This window comes from Monodelphis domestica, chromosome 2 (assembly GCF_027887165.1).
Source record: "Monodelphis domestica isolate mMonDom1 chromosome 2, mMonDom1.pri, whole genome shotgun sequence".
Lineage (NCBI taxonomy): Eukaryota > Metazoa > Chordata > Mammalia > Didelphimorphia > Didelphidae > Monodelphis > Monodelphis domestica.
The window spans coordinates 204,089,902-204,117,375 of record NC_077228.1 but is presented as its reverse complement, the minus strand read 5'-3'; the positions used below and the strand labels follow the sequence as shown (position 1 = coordinate 204,117,375).

Below are 27,474 nucleotides of genomic sequence, written 5' to 3'. Positions count from 1 at the left end.
TTTCTGTCTGAATATTGTTGGCAATTAAGAATCAATCACCCACCCCCATTTGCTATTTTGGATTTTTTATGCTCTGTTCTCAACCATTAGTGTAAATCTTTCAGAGCTGATTAAACTTACATATTTTCAGCAGACACAAACTTAAAAAAATATTTTTTTGGGGAGAGGGGGCCCAGGAAGGAAGAAGGATGGAGGGAAAGTCACTGATATATGACCCATTCAATCAGGGCTCAGAGAAGCACCTTATTCCCATTCACAGGATTTTCTGCCCCACCCTCTTAACCCCCCTCCCACCATCCCCTAGGTCACACTAAGCCTTTATTTTGACTATTGCCAAGGGAAGCAGAGATATCTTTCTTTGGAGGGCATGCTGCCTTCTCTGCTTTCATGCAATAGAATACCAGAGAATCCTTGTGCCATAGGGAGCAGAGGCTCATTTCTATGGTAGGTCCTCATGAAACAAAATTCTTGACAATTCTCAGTGGTCTAACACTGGAGTAGCCTCATGAGGAGACAAGTAGCATGACAGAAAGGGTTGGGAATCAGATTTTAGTCCTGGCCCTGTGTTTGGCTATTTTTCTGGCTACAGGCAAATTACTTCAACCTTATGAGCAGTTGTTTCCTCATCTAAAAAATGGGTAGCTTTATGTCATAGGAGCATTGATTTTGAAGATTAAATGAAATGAGTGAGATACAAGTCCTTTGAAAAATATTTAAAAACAAACATCCACCCCCTCAACAGTATTAAGTACAAAATATTCTTAAGTAGAAAGAGAAACAACAGAAACCAAAAATTCACTTAAGCTAAGTGAATGAATGAGTCTCCTACCATACTAAACTTAAAACTTCTAAATTATGAACGGATGGTGATGTTCAGTGTCCATATACACTCAGGAAAAGAAGAAAAGCAATAAGAAGTCTTAAAAGGAGTAAGAAGAGTTAATAAAAATTAAGTCCTGAAAGTAGAAAATTTCAGTAATATACCCCTGAGTCATCAAGAGTCAAATTTATGTATAAGGAGAATTCATTTGTTTAATGACAGGAGATGAATAAAGACCAGATAAATGTTCTAGTTCTGTGTTTTGATTTCCATATGTAAAGGAAGGCTTTTTCTAAAGCAGGAACAAGAACCTGCATCAGGTCTCGGGGATTCCAAATGTTAATTACAGGGCCTCAAAGGGAGATATTGGGGGAGTTCTGGCGGGGTTGATTATAATTTACCTGCTGCTGTCTTCAATCTTTAAAAATGGAACCTTCAATCTTGCCACTGTAAGAGAAACAACATACAAGTTTAGCCATGTGTCTACAGATCAGACTTGGAAGGGGTTTTCTTTATAAACAGGATGTATAGGGGGAGAAAGGAGATTTTGCCAAAGCTTGAAAGGTTCCCATGAGACAGAAAAACAAGATAGATTGAGATGGGTCTTACTATTTGACAAGGGATAAGTTTTTGTACTCTCCTTTTCTTTCCCCCTTCTTCTAGATAATATTAACAGTTCTGTGATTTCCAGAAAGAACCAATGATATGTAGGGTAGGAGGATCCTCATTTCAATAGGGAATGGGAAGCATTCTGAGAACATATTCAGAAAACTAGTAAATAAAACAGATTGCTAATATAAGACATATTACAAACATTTGGTTTAGGCAGAAGAACCTCACCCTTTCCTACTACTATCATAAATCATATTTAAAAAGAGTCATCTATATAACTTTGTCTGAGTTATGTGTGTTAGTCAGATATTCCTCAAAGGCTCAAACCAATTCCAAGGGTCCTAAAAACCTCCCAAAACAGCATTCCACCTTAATTTAAGCAAGAAGGAAAGGTTGTAAAACCAAAGAGAGAATTAGAAAGAGGATAAGGAATGGCAGCCATATTTAGAGGCTAGGGCCAAGAAATCCAGGCCATATCATGGTAAATGAAGTCTCAAAATAAAAATAAGACCAATGAAACAAACTAAAAAGGATATTTAGGGTTAGAATCACCAAGTTAAAAAGATTCACTTACTATTAGCTTGAGCTGCTTACCAAAGAAGTCCCCCAAGGCTGTTTCTGCTATACCCTATCTATGAAACCTAAGGGACTCGTCAGTGTTCACTCATTCTAGGGGCACACGAGGAGAGGGAAGTTAGAAGTGGCAGTTTCCTGAATAAATGCCTAATCCTGTATGTTGATAGTATCTTCTAACCTTATTCTTTTTTGGGTGGAGGGGCCAAATTGGTGACAGAGGATTTTTAGATGATATGGGTAATCAAGCAATGGCCAAGAATGAAAGAGCTCTGAAAAGCAACCAGAAAGCATTGAGACTTCAAAATAAGGCTGTTACCAGCAAACATCCTAACCCAAATTTAGGATCCTGACAATATTAAAGAACAGCCTCTTTAGCCTTGAGAAAGCGGCTTTCATTAATCATATTTTGGGTGATTCCCTCTTTTCTAATTAACTTAGACACAATGATTAAAATCAATTCCCCAAAGATTTCCTTGCATTTCAGATACTAGTACCAAATGACTTTTCTTTGCTCCTGCTTTTGGATGTGTAAATGCCATTTAAAGAGCATCTCCGGGAGAAACTCTCTCTGTCCAAAATAAGATGATGAAGAAAAATCCTGTCAATCTGCCTGTTTGTCAAGTTTCAAGGAGTTTGGCATTTCTAAAAATGGAAAGCAGCTGTCAAACTGCCCCCCTGGAATGTTACAGAATCCAAAGGAAGAGGGAAAGAGTTTTTCAAACCTAAATTCACTCCATTGAGCCAGAGGATCTGAAAGTATACACAACTGTGTTTACAACTTTGGCTCCAAATCCCTATATTCAAAGATCCTTGAGAGCCCTGACCCCTAAAAATCCCCTCCTAGAAGCAACCTCTCAGCTAGAATTAAAGGGTTTTCAAATCTAGTCTCAGGTACTTTCTAGCTGTGTGACCCTGGGCAAATCATTTAAACCTGTTTGCCTAGCCCTTGTATTTCTATCTTAAGAGATGTTACTGGGGGGGGGGGGGGGGGGCAGCTAGGTAGCTCAGTGGATTGAGAGTCAGGCCCAGGGATGAGAGATCCTGGGTTCAAATATGGCATCAGACACTTCCTAGCTGTGTGACTCTGGGCAAGTCACTTGACTGCCATAGCCTAGCCCTTAACACTCTTCTGCCTTAGAACCAATATACAGTATTGATTCTAACTCGGAAGGTAAGGGTTTAAAAAAAAAAGAGCTGTTACTAGGACAGAAAGTAAGGGTTTATAAAAACCACAACAAAACAAAAAAAAACCCAAGAATTAAAAGGATAGATGAATGCTAATATCTACCCACAAATCAGGGCATCAGATCTTTGTGCTGACAAAGCATTGGGAACGAATGTGTATTTGTGGCAGGAATAGATATAGATTGGACTTGTTTCCTGCCACAAATAGGAATAGGACAGATGCCACCACACAGGGAGTCAGAGGTGTTTGGGGAAGGAGGAATTTCAATTAGATGGTGAAAAGTTTCCACACTGACCTTTAGGAGCTCTTGATTCCATTGCTGTGCATGTTTTCTAAATGAGAAGAAAGGATAGGTTAAAAGGAAGAGGGAATTGTGGGAGGCCATCCAGTGAGGATTAAATACTATATGACCCATTCTTCTCTATTTCTCTATCTTCTTTCATATTTCCCTGTTGGAAAGAATTGGTCAAACACAACAGCCTCTTCTTTTCATTCCCTATTCATGGAAACTGGCTAAGTAGGCTTATTGGGAATTTGTTAAGAGTAGGACATCTAGTCAGGTACTCAGCCTCTAATTTTACTACTAGTTGCCTCCTCATCTGGAGTATTAAATCAATAAGGGAATCTCTTGGTACTCTGTGTATGTGTGTATATACATGTATGTATGTATGTGTGTATGTAATCTTAACCCAAAGAAAAGTTCAGAAGAAGTGAAATGTTTTCTAAAACTTTATCTCTTCTATGGTAGTCTCAAGCACTAATCTCTATGCCAAGAACCTGGTTTTGAGGCCATTTATGTTTAAGAAAGAGCAATGGTTCTCAAAAAATGCTCTGTAGATCACTGTTAACCCATGTGGACCCTTCAGGTGGTTCACAGGCTGATAGAAATGCCAGGATAGGGCATTGTGTCTATGTAAGGTTCCTGAGAACATAAGGAGGGAAAGAGGTTTATTCTACATGTCAGATAGCTGGGGGATAAAGTAGAACAGAGGAACATAGATTTAGAAGGGAGCTTAGAAATAATTTCATTCAATCCCCTAAACTTTCCAGAAAAGGGAACTGAGGCCCAGGGTTAATAGATTCATTTAAGGTCATACAGTTAATTTGCAATAAAGTTGGGATCAAAGTCTGCCCCAAAGGCACTGAGGGGTAGTAGCAAGTGAGAATAAGTAATTTGGAAGGTCCATTGAATTACCCAAATGGTCAAAAGACTTTAAAACTCAGGAGCCATGGACCTACAGGGACTCCCCTTTAACCCTTCCAAACCCACCTTTGTCTTTTTCCGTTCTTGTTCTTTTTCGGTCAGATGCAAAATACCAAGGCACAGCTGCTGTACATGCATCAACATTTCTATTGGGAGGGAAAAAAAAAGGAATTGTGAACCAAAGGACTCTTGTCTTCATTTTCCTAGTAATATATGGAGTCCCCAAGACTTAATTATTCCCCAAATCCTGCTTCATGGGCTCTAATGACCTTGCCTGCCACCTACTGGCAACCATAATGCTTACAACTTCTGAAAGAAAACAAAAGAGAACAGCTCAGTGGTGGCTAGTATTCATGGAAATCCTTTGTTTTGGAGGGAGGGGAAAAAAAAAAGACTTCAAATAGGTATAAATCAGGAAGGACCTTCTCACAAATGCTAATGAGTAACAGCCCAAGATGGGCAAAACTAGAGGAGTAATTTCAAGGACCCAGAAGTCTTCTCAGAAAGGGGGGGGGGGGGGCGGTTAGCAATTCATCCAGGAACTTAATCAACCCAACAGAAAGAAAGAAATGCAAAGAATTTGGGAAACACTTTTAATTTCTATCAACTCCCAGGTTCTCTAGAGAAGGGGTTCTCAGAACTAGTTAGCTGATCCAATAGACATCTTCTACTTGGGTGGGAGGAGATAGGACTTTACATTTTGAAAAATGTTTTACATGTATCAATTTAATGGTTAAAACACTCCTATGGCCTAGTTAATTTTATCTCCATATGGTAGAGGAAAAGGCAGGAAGGAGGCTTAGAGAGGTTGTGACTTGTCCAGTCACAGACAGTAAATGTCTGAAGCAGGTTTTGAAACCAGTTCTTCCTGACTAGTCTAGGGCTCTAGCCATTAGGCCACACTGATTTTTTCTCAAAATTAAGAGTAGAAAGAGCCAAAAAGACTCTGAAAGGACTGAAAAGGCAGTAAAACAAGCATTTCCAGATCTTTTGAAGATAAGGCTTATACCTGTAATTGCAGGAGTAAAGTACAATATAACCTATTCTATGGCCATTTTAAAGAAGTTCCCCAAATCCTTGATAAAATATCTGGGGATGAAATCACTCCTATGACACCCCCCCCCCCCCCCGCCCCCGACAAAAAAAAAGGCAAACAAAAAAACCTTTGTATCATATTTCTGTTAAAAGTGTTATTAAGTTATAGAGAATTGATGCAAATACATATCTAAAAGCCATTCCTCAGAAGTTGGTAAAGGATCTGCGCAATTTTCCAAAGGAAAAAAAGTTCTCCAAATTACTAACAACTGGAAAAAATGCAAATTAAAACACTCTGTTGAAGGAACTGGCAAATCATTAGCATCTTTGTCAGGAAAATCCCAAAATCGGGTCACAAAGAGTTGGATATAACTTAAAAAACAAACAAACAAACAAACCACAAAAACCAACAACCAAAAAACCCCCAACTAGACAAGAACAAAAAAATTAAAGTAATTCTGAGGTTTCATCTTATATTTAGTGTGAAATCTAGAACTGGACAATGTTGGAGGGGCTTCTGGGCAGACAGGAACATATACTTTTGGCTATATGGTGCTGTTCTAAGAAACAATATAGAATCACAGGAGAAATACATCTGTTCATACTCTTTGACTTAGCCATCCTATTACTGTAAAATATACCTTAAAGGGGTAAAAAACTGAAAGGAATCATATCCGAAATAATATCAAGATTTTTTCAGTAGCAAAAAAAAAAAAAATAGCCAGATGAGGGGACAGGTAGGTGGCTCAGTGGATTGAGAACTAGGCCTAGAGATAGGAAATCTTGTGTTCAAATTTGGCCTTAGACATTTTCTATGGGCAAGTCACTCAACCCCCCATTGTCTAGTCTTTACTCACTCTTCTGCCTTGGAGCCAATATACAGTATTGACTGTAAAATGGATTATAAAGGAAAAAAGGTAGATTCCGATTGATTTGGTATACTTGAATGAACTATATATATAAAATGGGTTATTACTGCACCTTAAAACTTAACAAGATGAGGAATTCTGAAGCAGTGAGCCTTGGTTTTTTGATATTGTGTTGTATTCTATTGATAAGCTTCTAGAGGGCTCAAGAACTGTTTCTTGTCTCTGTATCTCCAGCATATAGCACAGTGTTTGGGCAGTGATTAATAAATGCTTGTAGATGAGTTGAATGATTGTGAAAAGTAGGACATCTGGTCGTCTCCAGCACTATTCCAGCATTCCCATTTTCTATTACTTTTTTTTTTCAAACCCATACCTTCTGTCTTAGAACAGATACTGAATATTGGTTCCAAGGCAGAAGAGTGATAAGGGCTGGGGACTTGGGGTTAAGTGACTTCCTCAGGGTCACACAGCAAGGAAGTATCTGAGGCCAGATTTGAACTGAGGACCTGGACTCTTAATCTACTGAGCCACCTAGCAATTCCTCCATTAATTTTTAATTCAATGTAATTTTATTTTAAATCCATATTCTCTCCCACCCAACCAACTTTTGAGAAAGAAAAAAAAACTGAAAGGGGAAAGACTCTTAGTAATTGATGCAGAATAAAAAAACCAGATTACAATTATAATTACACAAGTATAACAATGCAAATGAAAAAAGCACTGAAAGGCCTCAGATTCCAAGCAACCTAGGCTCCCCAGGTCAAAAGCTGAAATAGACTTTCATGTTCCCAGTAAAGGGAAGACATATCAGTACAGAACAATGGCTACACGGTTGATATAAGAGTTGTTTTTTCTTTTTCAAGCCCTTCTGTTCCATCTTAGAATTGATACTTTAAATCTTTGTTCCAAGGCAGAGAAATGATAAGGACTAGGCAATTAGGTTTAAGTGACTTGCCCAGGGTCATACTTCTAGGAAGTGTCTGAGGCCAGATTTGAACACAAGATCTCCTATGTTTAAATTTGAGAGAGTGGGTTTTTCTTAACCAGCCTTTTTCTTTACAAGGGAGACTGTATTAGAAAGTGTACAGGATAATTTTAGCGTTGTGACTTAAAAATCTAAATTTAAGTATGGTCTTTTTTCAAAAAGGCATCAATGTATACATGTGTAAACCAGATCAAATTGCTTACTATTCTCAAGGAGAGGAAATGATTTGAATCTTATAATTTTGGCAAAGGTATATTAAAAGTTGTTATTACATGCAATTTGGGAAAAGTAAGATATAAAACAAAAACGGCATCAATGTTATTTAAAAATAATTTATGTCTCATCCTTTCATCCCTGTTTCATTACTTATGCCTCAAACTATCTATGATACATCCCACAGAGATTCTTCTTTCCTCAAATTTCCCACTCAATGTTGACCACAAAAAAGGAACAAGTACCATCAACATGGAGGATCTGTACTCCCCAGGAGCGGGCATTGGCCAAGAGGCTGCTGCTACCTCCAGAGCTGCAACTGGTACTACCCTGGAATGAGGGGACAAAAAAGTTAGGCCCCAAAGACATCCCCAGGCACAAGAATCAGGACAATAGGCTTCTCGGACCTTCCCCATATAGATATCTCTCAAATGTCCGTAAGAACTGAAAGGGACATAAATGGTAGCTCATGCTTAAAAGTATTTTCTTCATGGTAACTCAAAGTTACGTGAAACAAATATGATTATCTCCATTTTATAGAGGAAGGAAATGAGGCTCAGAGAGGAGAGATTTACTCAAGTTCACACAGCTGGTAAATGTCACAGGCCAAATGGCACAGGTAGATGCTTCTTCTCCAGGGCTACTGCCAAACCAATTAGAACATGCACCCTATGCAGGGTATCCCAGAAGTCTTACAGCCATTTCATTTAGGGTAGCTACTGAAACCACTTTGTTCCACAAAGGGAGTGAGACAACCAAAGGAAAGTGCCCCAGAACTATGTCTTATTAACTTGTGGATAACAGAGTTTGATTGTCATTTCTCTCTACCCGTGGCCTCCCAAAATCTAGCAGCACACACAATGTCTTGACCAGAAGAGATCCCCAGAGGCATCAGGTCAACTCTCTCATTCTGCAGATAAGTACACACTAGGAGAAGGAAGAGGTGATGTCAGTGACTTGCCCAAGGTCACAAAGATAGCAAATGGCAGAAGATTTGAAGCCACCATTTTCTCTACTTTCCCATGCTACTCCTATACTTTCCTAACTGAAGATGGAAAAAATATTTGCTCTCCCTTTTAAATATAAAAATCTGCTGCATTTGTCAAACAGTCTCATAGCATCCCATGGTGGCTTTCAAGAGAAGCCAAAGAATTTGGGGTAGAAGCCTCCCACATTACTGCCCTTCCAAAGCTTGCCTGATTTTTGATGGCCTTTTGCAAGAGCTCCTTCCCTCTGCTCATGGGAACCTGTCAGTAAAAAGGACAAAATGAAATTTCAAAGCTAATGCCTACCTAGCTCCAACTATAAAGAAATGCTTAAAAAAAAAAAAACTTACCTTCTGTCTTAGTATCAATTCTAAAATGGAAGAGTGGAAAGGGCTAGGCAAATCAGGGTTAAGTGACTTGCCCAGGGTCACACAGCTAGGAAGTATGTAAGGCCAGATTTGAACCGAGGTCTGATCTTCCCAATGCTAGGCTTGGTACTCTATTTACTGTGCTACCTAGTTGCCCCAATAAATGCTTTTTAAAAACTGGTCTTGAGGGCAGCTAGGTGGCTCAGTATATTAAGAGTCAGGTCCTAGAGACAGGAAATTCTGGGTTAAAATCTAGCCATACTTCCTTTTCCTAGTTGTGTGACTCCGTTCAAGTCACTCTCCCACCCCCACCCCCACTCTTTAACCCTTATTGCTCTTCTGCCTTGGAACCAATACTTAGTATTGATTCTAATTCAGAAGGTAAGGTTTTAAAAAAAGAAAACAGGAGTCACAGAACAACAACTACAAAGTCCACTATTCTCCTTCTGAGGCTCTTTTTAGGCAAAGTTCTCCCCACCCCTAAGACTATATAAATTTGTTGTTATTGTAGTCATTTTCATTCATCTGACTCTCCATGTCCCCATCTGGGGTATTCTTGGCAAAGATTACTGGAGTGGTTTGCCATTCCCTCCTCCATTTCATTTGATGGATAAGGAAACTGATGCTGAGGTTGGAATTGCATTCAGATCTTCCTGACTCCAGGGATAGTACTCATATTGTGTTACCTAGCTGCTGCTAAGGTTATATAAGTACATAAAAGCAAATTTACATTCTCAATCCTTTGTTTCAAAAATTCTTACACATTCTCTGGGCTTGTGTGAAAAATTCTGGTTGCCTTTAGGATCAGCTGGAGAGGTCATTTCCACATGCCTTTTCCTAAGGCTGGTGAAGCCTTGATGGCCCAATGCACTCTTCTCTGCTTTGGGCTCCCTGCGGCTGGTTATTATGTAGTTTACTTCCTTACTTAGAAAACTCTCAATCACCTGAAAGCAGAGATGGGAAAGGTAGTTAAAAAAAAAAAGGTTAAAATTGGAGAATGGAAGTCTCAATGTCAAGATCTGGGAAGGTCAATCTGCCTCCCACCAAGTCAGAAGTGAAGAAATGTCAATGTCTTAAAACAAGTCTAATGACAGCTCTGTAGAAAACTCCCAGGTAGAGAACATCAGCCCAGATTATAAGGGAAAAAACCAAACCAAAGCAAAATAAAACTCAGTTAATTGTACAGAAGTAATTCTTCTGACCAACTAAAAGTAGGCCATGGATAATGAGCTGTTCTGTTGGTAGTAAAGATAAGTCTATACTGGGCCATCTATAATTCTCCCTTCTTTATTCTAACTTCCACATTATTTTTGAGATGGATGGCTGTAACAGGGCTTAGCACAGTGTGTGGCACATAGTAGGTGCTTAATAAATATATTGATTGCTTGCAAATTGGGTTTTTTTTTAGTATGAAGAGAACTGAACTTACAATTTTGACAAGAATATTTTGCCAACTATGAGACTCTTCTTAAAAAGGAGCTTGGGAGGTACAGCTAGGTGGCTCAGTGGATTGAGAGCCAAGCCCAGCGACAGGAGGTTCAAATCTGGCCTCAGACACTTCCTAGCTATATGACTCTGGGCAAGTCACTTAACCTCCATTACCTAGCCCTTACCCGCTCTTCTGCCTCAGAACCAATACACAGTATCCATTCCAAAATGGAACGTTAGGGTTAAAAAAGAAAAAAGAGCTTAGTAAAAAAAGAAAAGGATTTGAGGCAATTTCTAATTTCCAGTGGAACCTCCAGTTCCTTTTCAGATGGTATTAGAAGAAGGAAACAGAATCCTTTCAAATGGCATATTGAGACACTTGGTACTTTTATTCAGAAAACAGAACAAGGAAAAGTTCTGGCTATTGCTAATATAGATAACTGCACAAAAATGAATGTCAAGATGGGGCCAATAATAGCACCTACCTCCCAAAGCTGTTGAGGATCAAATGAAATAATATATGGAAAGTGCTTTGCAAACCTGAAAGTGCTAGTTATAATAATAACTACAATTACTATTATTTAAACCTTTACTTAATTGATACTAAAGGTATCAATTCCAAGACAGAAGGGCAGTAAGGGCTAGGCAATTGGGGTTAAATGACTTGACCAGTTAGGAAGTGTCTGAGGCCAAATGTGAACCCAGGTTTTCCTGACTCCATGCCTGGCACCCTATCTACTGTGCTACTTAGCTGCCCTTTCAGTATTATTATAATACCAGAAGGTAGGAAAAACCCTGTAATGAATGAGAGGACAAAACTAATCAGATTAATTCTGATCAGCAATTCTTCATTTCATCCCCCCATAACAAGGTTTCTTTGCTCAGATTTTCATTCCTATTAGTTTGGTGGCAAGGGACCTTTGTATTCTGACCCAATTTGGACAGAGCTTAAGCTTCCATGTTTACTTGCTGCTGAGCTAAGCACTAGCAGCTTATTATGCTGTCTCCAAAGACAAGTAGCACATAGAGCTTTATAAGTACTCTGTCTTCAACATCTATCCATGTGACTTTCAAAAATTCTGGTTAATCTTTTCTCCAATTTAACTGTTTATTAAGTTCAAAATATCCAACTAACCCAGTTAGTCCCAATCTTTTTAGAGTTTTGACCACTTACTATTTGTAGGATTTCACAATGCACCCACCACCACTAAATTAGCCTCCTCAATAGGCATACTTATAGACTATTTAAATTACTTTAACTTAATTATGACAATCTAATGTTGACTCTGATATAGATACTTATTAAGGATATCTGCGGGTTCTACAAATGTGAATCGCTAATCTAACTCATTTCCAATTTTTATCTCCAACAGGCATAAGATCCCCATTACTCCTCAAAAGACAAATCTTTTACTTACTCCACCCAGCTCTTGGATAGCTCTCATCAGAAACTGGAGGTTCTTGCCAGCAGGCAGATCCAAGTAGAAGGACTTTCCAGTAAGAGGTTGTTTCATGACACCAGGAGGTTCTTTAGGGTTTTTCCCCAGAAGACTATCTACTGGAGCCCCTAGGAAAAAGGCACAATAAGCAAAATGTTTAAGGATACCAGAGTATCTATACTGACAAGATACTTGGTTCATGCTTCCTTCTCCTAGTTTTTTTTTCCTTTATAAAATGCTGATAACCACATTTGCATTCTTCACCTTGAATAAATGTTACAATACCACTTGCTTATATATCATTGACTTTTTGCAATCCCTCCCCCTACTTTATAAACTCTAGTAGCAATTATTACCTCTATGATCAAATATAAAATCTTGTTTGGCATCTAAAGCCATTTACAACTTGGCCTTAGGCTACCTTTCTGGTCTTACTTTACATTATTCCCTCTCTACATTAAAGGACAATCTTATTGTTCCTCATCCATCAGCATTCCCATGGCTGTTTCTCAAGTCTGAAATTGACTCCTTTTCTTATATTAATTAGAATCTCCAATTATCATTAAGGTATAGCACAAGCACCTTTTACGTGAATCCTTTCCTTATCTCCACTCTCCCCCAATAACTCGTATCTACTTTATATATATATACACCGCCACCTAGCAAGGCTCAATTCACTATTGTTTCTATATCCCAAGTTCCTAACAAGTGCCTAGTAAATGCTTAATAATTGATGATTATTCGTTGATAAAGCAGGAACCAGAGCTGAAGCTAAAGTTGGCTTTTGTTTATTTGCTTCTTTTTTTAAACCATTACCTTCCATCTTGGAATCAATATTGGGTATTGGTTCCAAGGAAGAAGAATGGTAAGGGCTAGACAAAGGGGGTTAAGTGACTTGCCCAGGGTCACACAGTTGGGAAGTATCTTGAGGCCAGATTTTAACCCAGGACCTCCCATCTCTGGGCCTGGCTCTCAATCCACTTAGCTACCCAGCTGCCCCTTAGTTTTTGTTTCTGAACATACCTATCTGTCTTTATTATTAACTTCATCATCACCACTTAGCTAAGTGGCAACAGTGGATAGAGAGCGAGGTCTGGAATTGGAAGGTCCTGGATTCAACTATGACCTAAGATACTTTCTTAGCTGTGTGACCTGGGCAAGTGACTTAATTCCCATTGCCCTTTTGTCTTAGAGTTGTTACTAAGACAGAAAGTAAAGGTCTAAAAAAGAAAGAAAGAAACTTTTGGTGTATTAGGGGGATACAATGCAGATAAGTAAATACAAAGTAACCTGAGAGAATTGTAAGGAACAAATTCAAGAACTACTTTAATTCCTGACATTTTGTGATTTAGATTCTCTCCCCATTCCTGGGCAGTAAATAGTCTGATATAGGTTAAACCAATGTTTTCATGCTATACATATACCCTATGCTACATCTAATTTAATTCCCCCACTTTACAAATAAAGCAACTAGGGCTGAGAGAGAAGGGACTCTCCACTCCCCTAAGATTATCAGTTAGCAGCAGAGGGATGATTACAGCTCAAATCTTCCAAATTCTAGCCCAGGACTTTCTACTTCCCTACACTACAAATCTAAAAGCCATCAATTAATCAATCAGTCAGTCAATTAGTCCTTCCCTGCCCATGATGAGAAGTTGGCTTGAATATTTACCTGAAGGTGGAGGCAAGAGCTGGAGCCTCATTTCAGACATCAGCTTTCAGGGTTGGAGGACCCTGACAATACACCTGGGGAAGGAGAAGAGAACAAAAGCTTAGCATCCACCAGCCCCAGTTTGTGCTTCTGGGCTTTTCCGACATCTCAGAGCCTGGACCAATGTGTCTGCAGCCCAGGTAGAGACCAGAGTGCTCCTTTCATCCTCCTATGATTTAACCCACCTCCTTCTCTTCTCCAATCTCAATGTATGCTCCCATTCCTCCCTAACCTGTGCTCCTCCGTTACCTTCACGTCTCCATTCTCCTCAGTTTGGGCTCTTATCCCCCCCCCCCCATGAGTGCTCCCCTTCCCCCTCCCCCTCCATGTCTCCTTTCTTAGTCTATGCTTCCACTCTTCGCCAAGCTGAGCTGCCCAGTTCCTTCCGAGTCCCTATTCTCCTCAACCTGTGCTCTCAAGCCCCCTCCTCAATTAATGTTCCCTATTCTCCTTCTTGACCTGAGCTCCCCCATCTCTCTTCCTCAGCCCGAGCTCCCCAGCCACCTCTCCCCCGGCCAGTCTCTATAGTGCTCCGAGGAACCCCCCCCCCCTCCTCCTCCAGACCAGATTCCGCTCTCTTCCCATTTCCCTCCCCTTTCTTCGATTTCGAGGTCCTGGATTGTTCCTTGGTTTCCTTCTTTCGACCCTACCTCCCCTCCAACTCCAGTCAGAGGCCGCTCTCCAGTACCCCCCGCGCCCTCAGCCGCTGCTCAAAGTTTAAATTTCCCGTCCGCTCCGCCCCCTAGAAACAACCCAACTACCGCGTGACTAGGATCGACGGCGGCCGCAGTGGGACAACAGCCTCGCCAAATGACGCGCGCTCTCCTCTTCATCCACCCCTACTCTAGCCCCGCCTCTTCTGACTTCTCATTGGTTACTATTTTTCTTTGCCCGCCCCGCACCCTGTGCAAGGCTGCAGGCGGGGCTTTAAAGTTTAAAGCGGGAGGGTCCGGTAGTTTGGGAGGGAGATTCGTGGTTGGGTTTCGTGCTTGTTACCTAGTTATCGCCCCGGGAGGATAAGGAGGGCGGCACTTCCTAGTTATTATCACGGAGACCCTGGCGGTTGGATAGATGATTGTGTGCTCAGACTGGGAGTGTTTTATCTGTTCGCACCCATTTCTTTTTCTCGAAATGTGTCCCATTCATTCAAATACCTTGGCCCTCCCAGAAGACCTTCTACTCCATCAAAAATTTCCCCCCGAGTCTTCCCGCCCACTGTGATCTCCGTCTTCCCTCTAACTCTTTATCATTGCTGTGTTTAATGGGGTGCTGATCAGAGGAGATAATATTTGTAAAGCCTTTAGCACGATTCCTGGCACACTGTAGGTGCCTAATACGTTCCTGTTCCCTTACCTGAGGTTTCTCCCACACACACACACACACACACACTCCCCATTTCTTACATAAGTCCCATAGTCGTTCTCTGCTCATCCTTTTATTCTTTAAAAACCACTCAGCCGAACAACAACAAACTCCCGGAAAAGAACTAGAGTATGAATGTAGACTAAAACATACTAGATTTCATTTCCTTTCTTCTTTTTTTCTCCACTTGAGAACTCTTTCATAAAACAACTAATGTGAGAAAAAATTTGTTTTTGAAAAATGTATTTAATTAGGTAATTTAGAATATTTTCCCATGGTTACATGACTCATGTTCTTTCCCTCCCCTCACCCCACCTCTCTCCCATATCTGACATGCAATTCCACTGGGTTCAACATGTGTCATTGATCAAGACCTATTTCCATATTGTTAATATTTGCACTAGGGTGATCTACATCCCCAATCATATCCCCATCAACCCATGTGATCAAGCAGTTGTTTTTCTTCTGTTTCTTTTCCCACAATTCTTCCTCTGGATGTGGAGAGCATTCTTTCTCATATGTCCCTCAGAATTGTCCTGGATCATTGCATTGCTATTAGTAGAGAAGTCCATTACATTCGATTGTACCAGTGTTTCAGTCTCTGTGTACAAATGTTCTCCTGGTTCTGCTCCTCTCACTCTGCATCAGTTCCTGGAGGGTCGTTCCAGTTCCCATGGAATTCCTCCACTTTATTATTCCTTTGAGCACAATAGTATCTCATCACCAACAGATACCACAACTTGTTCAGCCATTCCCCAATTGAAGGGCATCCCCTCATTTTCCAATTTTTTGCCACCTCAAAGAGTACAGCTATTTTGGTACAAATTTTGGTACAAGTCTTTTTCCTTATTATTTCTTTCTGGTACAAACCCAGCAGTGCTATGGCTGGATCAAAGGGCAGGAAATCTTTTAGCACTCTTTGGGCAGAGTTCCAAATTGCCTTCCAGAATGGTGGATCAATTCGCAACTCCACCAGCAATGCATTAATGTCCCCACTTTGCCACATCCCCTCCAACATTTATTACTTTCCTTTGCTGTCATGTTAGTCAATCTGCTAGGTGTGAGGTGGTACCTTAGAGTTGTTTTCATTTGCATTTCTCTGATTATAAGAGATTTAGAACATGTTTTTCATGTGCTTGTTAATAGTTTTGATTTCTTTATCTGAAAATTACCTATTCATGTCCCTTGTCCATTTATCAAATGGGGAATGGCTTGATTTTTTTTGTACAATTGATTTAGCTCCTTATAAATTTGAGTGATTAGACCTTTGTCAGAGGTTTTTGTTATAAAATATTAAGAATATCAAGTGAAATAATGGAAAAGAAATGTGAAGGAAGGTGGCCTAGCAGTACCAGATCTTAAAATGTACTATAAAGCAGTGGTTATCAAAACAATATGGTACTGGCTAAAAGACAGAAATGAGGATCAGTGGAATAGACTTGGGGTAAGTTACCCAGCAAGACAGTCTATGATAAACCCAAAGATCCCAGCTTTGGGGACAAAAATTCACTATTTGACAAAAACAGCTGGGAAAATTGGAAAACAGTATGGGAGAGATTAGGTTCAGATCAACACCTCACACCCTATACCAAGATAAACTCAAAATGGGTGACTGACTTGGACATAAAGAAGAAACACAGAATAGTATACATGTCAGATCTTTGGGAAAGGAAAGATTTTAAGACCAAGCAAGAGTTAGAAAAAATTACAAAATACAAAATAAATAATTTTGATTACATTAAATTAAAAAGGTTTTGTACAAACAAAACCAATGCTATCAAAATTAGAAGGGAAGCAACAATTAGAAAACAATCTTTATAATGTGGGAAAATTTTTACATGATTACCCATGTAAAATTTATATCAGATTGTCCTCTCAGGGAGGGGAGAGGGCAGGAAAGGAGGAGGGTCAAAAGAGAAAGAATTTGGAACTCAAAACTTTAAAAAATGTTAAAAAATTGTTTTCACATGAAATAAGGAAAAGCAAAATTATTTTTAAAAAAGGTTTTTATTTTGCCCCTCTCATTAAGCAATTTTTTTCCAAAAATCAATAAACAAAATCTATATCATATTGCTTACTCTCAGGGAGGGGGAAGGATGAGAGGCAAGAAGGAAAGGAGGGTGAGAAGGAAGTAGAGAATTTGGAACTCAAAAAAAAAATTTAAGTGAATTTTAAAAATTGTTTTTACATGTAATTGAAGGATAAATGTTATTTTTTAAAAAGTCAACAAGCATGTTTTAAATGCCTACTGTGTGCCAGGTGAATGATAATCTCTGAAGATAAAAAAAAGATCCCTCCCCTCAAGGAGCTCATAGTCTAATGGGGGAGACAACGTGCAAACTATGTATAAACAGGCTATAAACAGAACAAATTGGAGATTATAAAACCCTCCTCACAGGCATTCAAGGTCCAGCAAAACAAAATTCCTATATTGGTCAGGTCTGAAAAATCGATATCTGCATTTTAAGTTCATCACTCTTTTGGCTGAGCCACATCCTTTTTATACTTGAAAATTTTGCCAGCAGAGCACAATCTGCAGCAGATTCTGTTCAATTGGAAATTCTTTTTGCTTGGTATGGATGGAAAACTTTGTCTACCCATCCAAGATGAGATTATTGGCAAGGCTCAAGTTGGCCTAATGGTGAATTTTGCCACCAGAGCAAGTCTCAGAGACTAATTAATGATCTTGTAGAGGAGTTTGGATATAGTAGAGGGAATATCCACAAAGGTTAGATGGTGCAAGTATTAATTCATGTGTGAACATCTTCCTGAATATGTTGTAGGTTTCAATTTTCTTTTTTTTTTAGCCTTCCCTCCTGCCTTTGTATTAATTCTAAGACTAGAGCAGCAAGGACTAGGCAATAGGGGTTAAGTGACTTGCCCAGGGTAACACAGCTAGGAAGTATCTGAGGCTAGATTTGAATTCAGATCCTGCAGATTCCAGGCCTGGTGCTCTATTCCCTGAGCCACCTACCTGCCTTAATACATAGAATTATTTTTTTTAAAATATGGTTATCAAAATGTGTTGGGGAGGAGGGCTGCCTAAAATCCATGAACTCCAGGTTAATTGTGACACCCTAGAAAAGATGATCTATATCCCAGCTAGGTGGTATAGTAGATAGAGTGTTGGACCTAGAATCAAGAAGACTCAAGACCCTGAGAAAGTCACTTAACCCTGTTTATGTCAGTTTCCTCATCTGTAAAATGAGCTGGAGAAAGAAATGACAAACTGTACCAGTATTTCTGCCAAGAAAATTCCAAATAGGGTCACTGTCAGAAATTATTAAAAAAGCAAACTTGTTCCTAACAAGGTAATATATTTCTTCAATGCATTCTAAGAATAAGTTCAGAGAGCTATCCCCTATCTCTCCTTCAATTTTTAGCAGCACGAGGTAAGCACAGTCATCACTAGGTATTGATTCTTACAAACTCTCCCCTCTAACGACATTTTTTAAAAACTCCTTTTACTGGTCTTTTCCAGTGCCTGCAGTGTTTCTGATATATGTCTTTAAGACTCTAATGTTTGACACCCCTGAGAGCTGGAACTTTAAACTTAGTAGTCATTAATACCTTGGTCCAAAGTGGCTTTTATCTGATGCTTTCCAAAACTAACTTCGATCAAGGGGTGAAAGTAGGGGGGGCAGGAGGGATTGAGAGGAAAGAGAGAGGAAAGAAATGGTATTTGAGAGAGCCCAACGTAGGCACAGTGGATAAAAGTGCTAGGCCTGGAGACAGGAAAATTCATCTTCCTCAGTTCAAATACAGTCTCAGATACTTAAAAGCTGTGTCACCTTGGGCAAGTCACTTAACCCTGTTGGCTTCCATTTCCTTATCTGCAAAATGAGCTGGAGAAGGAAATGGTAAACCAGTGTCTTTGCCAGGAAGAACCCAAAAGTGGTCATGAAGAGCTGGATTTGACTGAAACAATATCAGAGCTGAAAGTTTAGTGACTGAATTAGACCTTATTTTACAGATGAAGAAACTGAAAGGCTGAAGGTCACTAAGTGATAAAGCTGGGAGCCTCCTAATCTCCCAGGTCCAGTAGAGGACTGTGTAGGAGCAGGACAGACCTTGCCAGGCACCAGAGTGGATGATGTTTTGAAAATGACAGAGGACACAAGTAATACCCAATGAAATTGCATGTTGGCTGTGGGAAGAGTGGGTGGAGGGGAGGGAGGGAAATAATGTGATTATTGTAACCAAGGAATAATGTTCTAGATTGACTAAATAAACTTATTCAAATGGAAAAAAAAGAAAGAAAATGACAGAAATGAGAGGTGGAAGGAGAACCCTGATCCTGGAGTGGGGCAGAGTCAGCCTGATCTACACTGAATTATGTTGGCATTTTGTCTTCGAGGCGGCTTCATGTTTCTTTTTTGGCCCTCCTAATCCTTCCTACCTCACCCAACTCATTTTGGTGATGCTCCTTTCCTATAGAACTCATTAGTGCCTTGTGACGCTCGGGGCATACAGCCCTCCCCACCCAGACTTTTCTGAGCCAGGGCCCTCCAATTGGGGGACTGTACCTTTTCTGAGGACAAAACTCCATTTTCTTATGATTGTGACCATAGACAATAATATTACGTGATATAGGGAAAAGAGAAACAGACCAAGAGTTGGATGCTTGGGTTCTGATAACTCACTTTTATGTTGGACAAAAAGATAGGGAAATTACAGAGAGATTGTCCTGGAATCAGGAAGACGAGTTCAAATTTAGCTTCAGGTATTTACTAGGTATATATTCTTGGGAAAGTCACTTAATTCTCTTTACCTCAGTTTCCTCAACTGTAAAATTGGGGTCATAATAGCTTTTACATTCCAGGGTTGTTATAAGGACCAAATGAGATATTTGTAAGGGCTTAGCACATACCAAGCACTAAACACTATTAGCTGTTATTGTGGGACAACCACCATCTCTCACCTTGCCACCTCTCATTAATAATAATAGCTGACATTTAGATGGAATTTTGCGGACATTTTCTCCCATTTTATCTTCACAACTGCCCTGTGAGATACCATTGGGAAGAGACCCACTTTATGATTGACAACGATATAAGACAATGGTCCTGACCCTGGTTAAACTTTCCTTTAACTTGGGACTCTCCTCGATGTGTTCCCCAAACATATATATTTCCTATACACGTTCTTTTCTCAAATATTTGCTTTTTATTGATTTTGTTAGGTTATCTGATTAAATTTAGTTTGCTTTGAATTAGTTATTCTCCAGCTGGTCTGTTTCTTATTGGTTCATCATTTTTTCTTTTCTTTTCTTTAATCTGGGACCTTCGGTCTTAGAATCAAAACCATGTATTTGTTCCAAGGGAAAAGAGAGGTAAGGACTAGGCAATGGGGGTTAAGTGACTTGCCCAATATCACACAGCTAAGAAGTGTATGTCTCTCTCTGTATGTCATATTTGAACCCAGGACCTCCTGTATCCAACCTCCAGATGGATTCTCTCTTCACTGAATCACATAGCTGCCCCTTGGGTCCTTCCTTTTTAAACAGGACCAGTGACATCAAAGGATAATGTCTTGCCTTGTGTTTGAATTGGATTTTTTTTTTAACCCTTACCTTCTGCCTTAGAATCAATAGTATATATTGGTTCTAAGACAGAAAAGCAGTAAGGGCTAGGCAATGAGAGTTAAGTGACTTGCCCAGGGTCACACAGCTGGGAAGCATTTGAGGCCAGATTTGAACCTAGGACCTCCCATCTCTAGGCCTGACTCTCAATACACTGAGCTACCCAGCTGCCCCCTTGAAGTGGATTTAAATGAGGTAGAGTTGCACAGAGTTGCACACTTTCTTCCAGAGTCATTAACGTCCAGTGGCAAGGCAAAAGTCAAGACGACTGGCACTGGGCCTAGGATGCAATGGACGACCCTAATTGAACTCTAATTGCTCCTTAGTACTTGCTTTAGATACCTTCGTAGTTGTTGGAACAAATTTTTTTCATTCCCTGCCTTCTGCCAAGGGACATCCTCCCTTGCCTGATATCTCCCTACTTCATAGATGCTGGTAGGAGGCCTGTTGGTTACCCACAGCCTGCCAAAATGGCTTGCCACAGTGTGGCTGCTGAGCATGCTACAGCTTCTTGGAGCCACAGATGAGAGTTGGGTGAAAGGCGGATACCAAAGGTAGATGAGCAGCCCTCGGCAAATCCTCACACCAAAGGTCTGCTCTGAACATGAGCCAAATGAATGCCTCATACGTGAACACCCTGTGAGCATGGAGCAAAGGGAAGATAGCAGTGGCAGAAAAGGAGATACAAAAGAAGATTTATTCCCTTTACTGACATCTCAGAGAGGAGGACCGTGGCTAAGGGAGTCCCAAGAAGAGGTCAACTCTTTCTCCAATTTTTTATCCACAGGTACTATACTATAATCTGCTGCTTTGTTATATACATGTTTCCAATAAACTGAATTTCCCCTGAGCCACAAAGAGGGCAGGGGTTAACTAGAGAGAGCTACAAATGGAAAGTTAGGCAGAGAGCCCAATTTCTGCTTTTGCTGTTCAGTCTTTTTTTAGTCGTATATCTTCCCTTTCCTAATACCATTTGGGGTTTCCTTGGCAAAGATGCTGGAGTGGCTTGCTGTTTCCTTCTCTAGCTCATTCTACAGATGAGGGAACTGAGGCAAACAGAGTTAAATGATTTGCCCAGGGTCCCACAGCTAGTGTCTGAGGCTAGATTTGAACTGATGAAGATGAGCCTTCCTGCTTTCCAATCCACATTGCCATCCAGCTGCCTCAATTTCTGCCTAGGTGTTAGAATTTTTCCCAACAAGGGGTTCAGAGTGACTGTGAGTGAACTCAGAACTTTACATCTACAATAAATTCCCTAAAGTCAAAGAGAAGGGAACAAAACGGGCCTTAGAGGACCATTATTATAATATTACATATTATTTTACAAATGATTATAGATCTGTTATTTTATCTTATTGCCTATTATATAATATGCTGTTATATTATTTTTAATATTATTTTAATTATATTACCCCCTAAATTTAAAACAAACTATATCAGGGATCAAGAAAATGAAGTTATTTGTTCTTGTTTACATACCTAATCAATACCAGAGCAGAATTTCTGACATCTCCTAACTCAAGGCTCAGTACCTTGTTTGTTACCTGTTACACCAAGGTAACCCATAGCTTAAATAAAAACAGCCAACATTTACATGTTGATTTAATGTTTCAAAGCACTTTTCATTTATTATCTCCCGTAATCCTCGCAACAACCCTCTGAAATAGATGTATTATTATCTCCATTTTATAGATAAGGAAACTGAAATGATTGATCAGGATCCCTGTAAGCTAGTTTGTTTTTTGAGGTAAGATTTGCACTCATGTCTTCTGGATTTGCAGTGTTAACACTCTATCCTCTATCCTATCTAGCTGCCTTGTTGAATAATTAATTGCTTTCCTCCCAACCCAGGGAAAGGAAAAGGAACCGTATAGTTGAAGAATTACAAATAGGTAAAGGTCAATTACCTATTGGCCCTAAAATCATTTTTCAAAATAACACAAAGGCATGCAAAGATATTCCCATCTTTACACTGAGACTAAAGAAGTCTACTTTTGGTGTTAGTAAAGAGCTGGACACAAAATAAGTACCCACTGACTGGGCAACGGCCCAATAAATTATGGTACATGAAGGTAACAGGATATTCTTGTATTGCAAGAAACAGCAAATATGAGAAATTCAGAGAAATGTGGGGAGATGTATACAAAGTGATGCACAATGAAATAAGGAGAGTCAGGAGAAAAGGGGCTGTTAGGTGGAGCAGTGGATAGAGCTCTGGATCTGGAGTCAGGGAGACTCATCTTCATGAGTTCAAATTGGGCTTCAGACACTTAGTAGTTGAGTGACCCTGGGCAAGTCACTTCACTCTCTTTGCCTCAGTTTCCTCATCTTTAAAATGAGCTGGAGAAGGAAATGCCAAACCTCTCCAATATCTCTGCCAAGAAAACTCTAAATGGGATTAGGAAGAGTCAAACATGATTGAAAATGACTAAAAGACAACAATTTCACCAGAAGAATGGAAGATCAGATGCAGTTATGTTCTCACTGAATGAGTGGGATAAAGGACATACCTTGAGAAGCAACCAGCAAACTCTAACTTACTAATTCCCAGACATTCTTGGAATGATCTAAGAAGACTTCTTTATATGGTCAGAAATCATCTAAAAGTACTGTTGGCCAATGCTGTCATTACAGAATCCATGTGAATAAACTATAGTGGGGGTTCCAAAAAAAAAATGGGATCATGCAAATATTTAAAGATTTGAGGGCAACTAGTTGGCCTAGTGGATAGAGCCAGGCTTAGAGACAGGAGGTCCTGGGTTCAAATTTGACCTCAGACACTGCCTAGCTATGTGACCCTGGACAAGTCATTTAACTCCAGCTGCCTGGCCCGTATTTTTCTTCTAATATACAGAATTATATACTAATATTATACTAATAATACTAATACAGAATTGTATACTAATATACAGAATTCTAAGACAGAAAGTAAGATTTTTTTTTTAAGAATGCTGGATTTTGAACAGAACTATCACGAAAGAGTGTTTTATGCCATAGGCTAAGATAATTTGGCCAGTCTGCTGGGCTGCCAGTAGTTTTCAGTCTTTGACCTTGCAGGGTTGTTGTGCGGATCAAATGAGGTAATATTCCCAAAGTTTTTAGCACAGTGTCTGGCACATAGTAGGTGCTATATAAATATTTATTATTATTATTATTATTGCTGAAGAAGACAAGGGAAAAACTGCTTTCATCTTCCCAGCTTTTTCGATTTTATTATTGAGTCTTTCCCGGAAGTCATCTTAGGGGCACTGGCCCCCTTCCAGTGGCTAATGGAGAAAACAGTCAGATATATGAATTATCTATAAGTGTTATTATACCTAGATGACCTCATTGTCTTTGGAAAGGCACTGGAAAAACACGAAAGACTAATGAAAGTGTTGGACCAGCAAAAGAAAGTTGATATGAATGAATAAAAAAAGCATTTAAGTGCTTACTCTATGCCAAGCCCTGGAAAGATAAACACAAAAGCAAAGACAGATTCTGCCCTCAACGAGTTTATATCCTAAGGGAAAATCACATAAGGGAGAAATGGCCAAGGGAGGGCCGCTGTGGCCCAAAAGTTACAGGGAGAGTAAATAGGGACATAGAGGAGTAGATGGACACATTCTGGTCACAGCTGCAGTGACAGATTTGGTCCAATTATAGTTCATGTTTCTAGAACTGTTGGGAAGGTTAGCAAGGAAGGAAACGATAAGAGCTTGGTGGGTAAAACAGTTGTCAAGAAGGCTATGGAAGAGGTGGTAGGAAAGCTGACTTTCCTGAAATAATGAAGAGTGGGGTTCCAGAGCAGAAGTACTTAAGTGTTTCTAAGGTCATAGTGTCAAACACGGATAGAAATGGGGCCACTGATCAGTACAGAGGGACATACCTGGCTACAGTGCCAGGGCTGGGCAATTCCAGAATTCAAATCTGACCTCAGACACTTAGCAGTTGTGTGACCCTGGGCAAGTCACTTAATTTAGTTGGCCTTCCTTTCCTCATCTGTAAAATGAGCTGGAGAAGGAAATAGCAAACCACTCCAGTATCTTCATCAAGAAAATGGCATCACAAAGGGTCAGATATAACTGAAAAAAGAGTCAACAACAGTTCAGTACGTAAGGGTCTTGCAGGCTACATAGTGACTTTTAAAAATGTAATGTTATCTGTATTTTATTGTATTTTTGTTTATTGTGTTAAGAATTACCAATTTTTTCAATTAAATAAAAAAAGGACGTAGACCCTAAATGATCACTCTAGTGCAATTATCAATAATATGGAAATAGGTCTTGATCAATAACACATGTAAAACCCAGTGGAATTGCTCATTGGCTATGGAGGGGGGTGGGAGAAGGGGAGGGAAAAAACATGAATCACGTAACCATGGGAAAATAGTCTAGATTAATTAATTTAATTAAAATTTTCAATTAAAAAATCAAAATCAAAATCTACCAATTATATTTTAATCTGGTCCAGGCCACAGTCAGGAGTGTTGCAGGCTGTAAACCTCAAAATTCCTTAGACTTATAAATGTTGGAAATTTCACCATTGGGATATTTCATACTTGGAAAATTTCTTACTGATAGTCTATTGGAATGGGAACCCCATTGGCATGGGAGGTTCCTTCTCTTCCCTTCTTAAGATTACTTTAGGACAGAAACCTTTTGCTGAACAATGGGACTTTGACCTATGCTTAAGCATAGAACAGGAATTTCTTTGAGTCATGATTGATTTTAGAATTGATACAATGGAGATACTTGGAATCAATCTCCACCCTATTCAGTCCTAACAGGATTGAGTAAGGGCTGCAGCCTAGATCAAAATTTAATTATTCCAATCTCTACCCTACTCAGGTTAACAGGATTTAGAAAGGGCTGTAGCAAAGGAGCAAAGATTTAATCATTTGAAAATATGACCTTCAACAGACATGTGCAAAGCCTCTGGGCGGTCCTGGGTTAAGCTAGAGCCTCCATTGGCACAGGGAAATTGATGGACAGTGATTGGTAGATGTGAGAACTGAGGGGAGGCAACTTGGATGGTTTCCTTAAAGATCAGGGGGGTCTGAAGACTCGAGGGTGGTTGAGGAGTTGGCTGGAGTGATTGCAGTGTACTCTGAGAAGCTTGCTCTGAAGGAAGCTGAAGGTGGGGGCCCCGGAGACTGTTTCTCCATTTTGGTCACGTGAGTAATAGGGACTGATCTCTTTTCTTTGCCCCAGCTATCTAAGGGCTTGGGCCTTTTGGCCCAGCCTAAACAGAAGGGATATTTAAGCCCTATTCCCTTCTCTCCCTTTTTCTCTCTCTCTATCTCTAATTCCTTTCTTCCTCCTATTGTAATTAAACTCCAAAAAAGGCTGACGGCTGACTTGAGTTTTTCATTTAGGAATTACATAGCTGAATTCCTTGGCGACCTTAAATTAATATATATCAGTCTTTTAAAGTGATTCCCTTGTAACAAGGCTAACTGCTCTAAAAGGCATTGTCTCTGGCATAAGTAGCACTTTGAAGTTGTTAATTGACAGATGCCAATTTTACAGAGCCTCTCCTTTTCCTCCTTCTCCTTCTCCTCCTCCTTCATCTTCTTCTAAAAACCCTCACCTTCCATCTTAGAATCAATCCTGTGTATTGGTGCCAAGGCAGAAGAGTGGTAAGGGCTAAACAATGGGAGTTAAGTGACTTGTTCAGGGTCACACAGCTAGGAAGTGTCTGAACTTGAATCTGAACCGAAGACCTTTTGTCTTCTAGGCCTGGCTCTTAATCAACTGAGCCACCCAGCTGTCTTGTATTTCAACAAGGATCACTTTTCTAGGATTGGACAGTTTGGGGATAAAATTAATATTGTTTGACTAAATATAAGAAAAGGTGGTCACCAATATTATAATTCATGTCAAAATTGACTTTTTATTTAGTAGCTTTTATTTACTAAATAGAGGGAAAGAGTAGAGAAATGTGAAAGAGGGTAGAGTAAGCAGTCTAGCTTATCATCCTAAATGTTTCTCCAGTGCCTGGCTCAACTCAGTCAGGGCTTGTTAACCCTCCACCAGAGGACCCTCAGAGGGCCCTTTAGCCGGAGGATCCAGTGGTGAATAACCACACAGCCTCCTCTGGAAACTAATCTGTCCAGAAGCCAGGAGAGGAGTCAGCTTTTCACTCATTCATGTTGTAGTCGAAAGGGGAAAATCTAGGAGCAGCCTTACCAAATGCTAGAGCCGCAGGACCACACTGAAGAAGGTCCTCCACCAGCTTCCAGAGCCTTGAAAAGAGCTCAAAGACCTCTGTAACAGGATTGGCCACTTTTAAAGACCCTTCTTTATATCACTTCCTGTTCCTTCCTTCACATTAGGGGACCAATTGTAGTCTTTAAATTTGCTTAAGACAGTCTAGGGGGCAGTCAGTTGCTTCCGGAGGTACAAACCTCTTTAGTAAGTAGTTTGTGACTTCCCCTACTTTAGGGTTAAGTAGGGATGTATTGCTTTTGTTGATTAAATTTAAAAGTAGGCAAGGGGGGGGGCAGTTAATCCCGTCTTCACAACAGTTATTTATTTATTGTTTCTTAAGAACTATGCTTCTTTTCCTTGTTGTGGGACCCTGGACAAGTCACATAACCCCAGTTGCCTAGCCCTTACTACTTTTCTGCCTTGGAACCAATTCTATTTTAAGACAAAAGTTAAGGGTTTAAGAAAACCAAAAAACTATGCTTCTACTGTGGAATCACTGAATGAAATGAAACCTGAAACCCTGAATGAAATCACTAAATGACTTTACTCACCCAGACATGATTAAAGAGACCCAGAGGCAGAAGGGCAAGAAACACCATATTGCTCTGAAATTCACAAAGTCATCTGGAGATCAATGGATGGGAAAACATGGACGAGTTGTTCAGAGACTTGGTCAGCTGCCACACACACACACACACACACACACACACACACACACACACCCCAATGCATCAGTTTTGGCCACTGTGTACTCAAGAAAGCCTTCTGTCCTGTAAAGAACTTGAGAGCTTTCTTATATCAAGAGAGTGATGGTCACCAGATACCAGTTTGATTTATTCACCATTAAAGCACTGCATGACCTCCTATTCACAAGCTAGAGGTCTTGGCTTTGTAAAGGATAAAATTTA

General features: G+C 39.9%; 1 protein-coding gene across 2 annotated transcripts in view; it reads right to left on the bottom strand.

Annotated features, from left to right (window-relative positions):
* The window catches only part of DBF4B (DBF4 zinc finger B), a 71,336-nt gene that overhangs the window by 11,145 nt on the left and 32,717 nt on the right, over window positions 1–27,474 (bottom strand). Inside the window, exons 1-9 of one of the 2 annotated variants that reach the window (XM_007482449.2) lie at window positions 14,083–14,218; window positions 13,394–13,467; window positions 11,701–11,849; window positions 9,616–9,798; window positions 8,697–8,747; window positions 7,746–7,830; window positions 4,465–4,544; window positions 3,490–3,526; window positions 1,222–1,267 (exon numbers count right to left, since the gene is read on the bottom strand). In XM_007482449.2, coding sequence (XP_007482511.2) covers window positions 1,222–1,267; window positions 3,490–3,526; window positions 4,465–4,544; window positions 7,746–7,830; window positions 8,697–8,747; window positions 9,616–9,798; window positions 11,701–11,849; window positions 13,394–13,433 — 671 coding nt within the window. In that variant the 5' untranslated portion in view covers window positions 13,434–13,467; window positions 14,083–14,218. Of the gene's footprint in view, window positions 1–1,221; window positions 1,268–3,489; window positions 3,527–4,464; window positions 4,545–7,745; window positions 7,831–8,696; window positions 8,748–9,615; window positions 9,799–11,700; window positions 11,850–13,393; window positions 13,468–14,082; window positions 14,219–27,474 lie in introns of those variants that run through there. The other variant, XM_056816959.1, reaches the window with a different exon arrangement.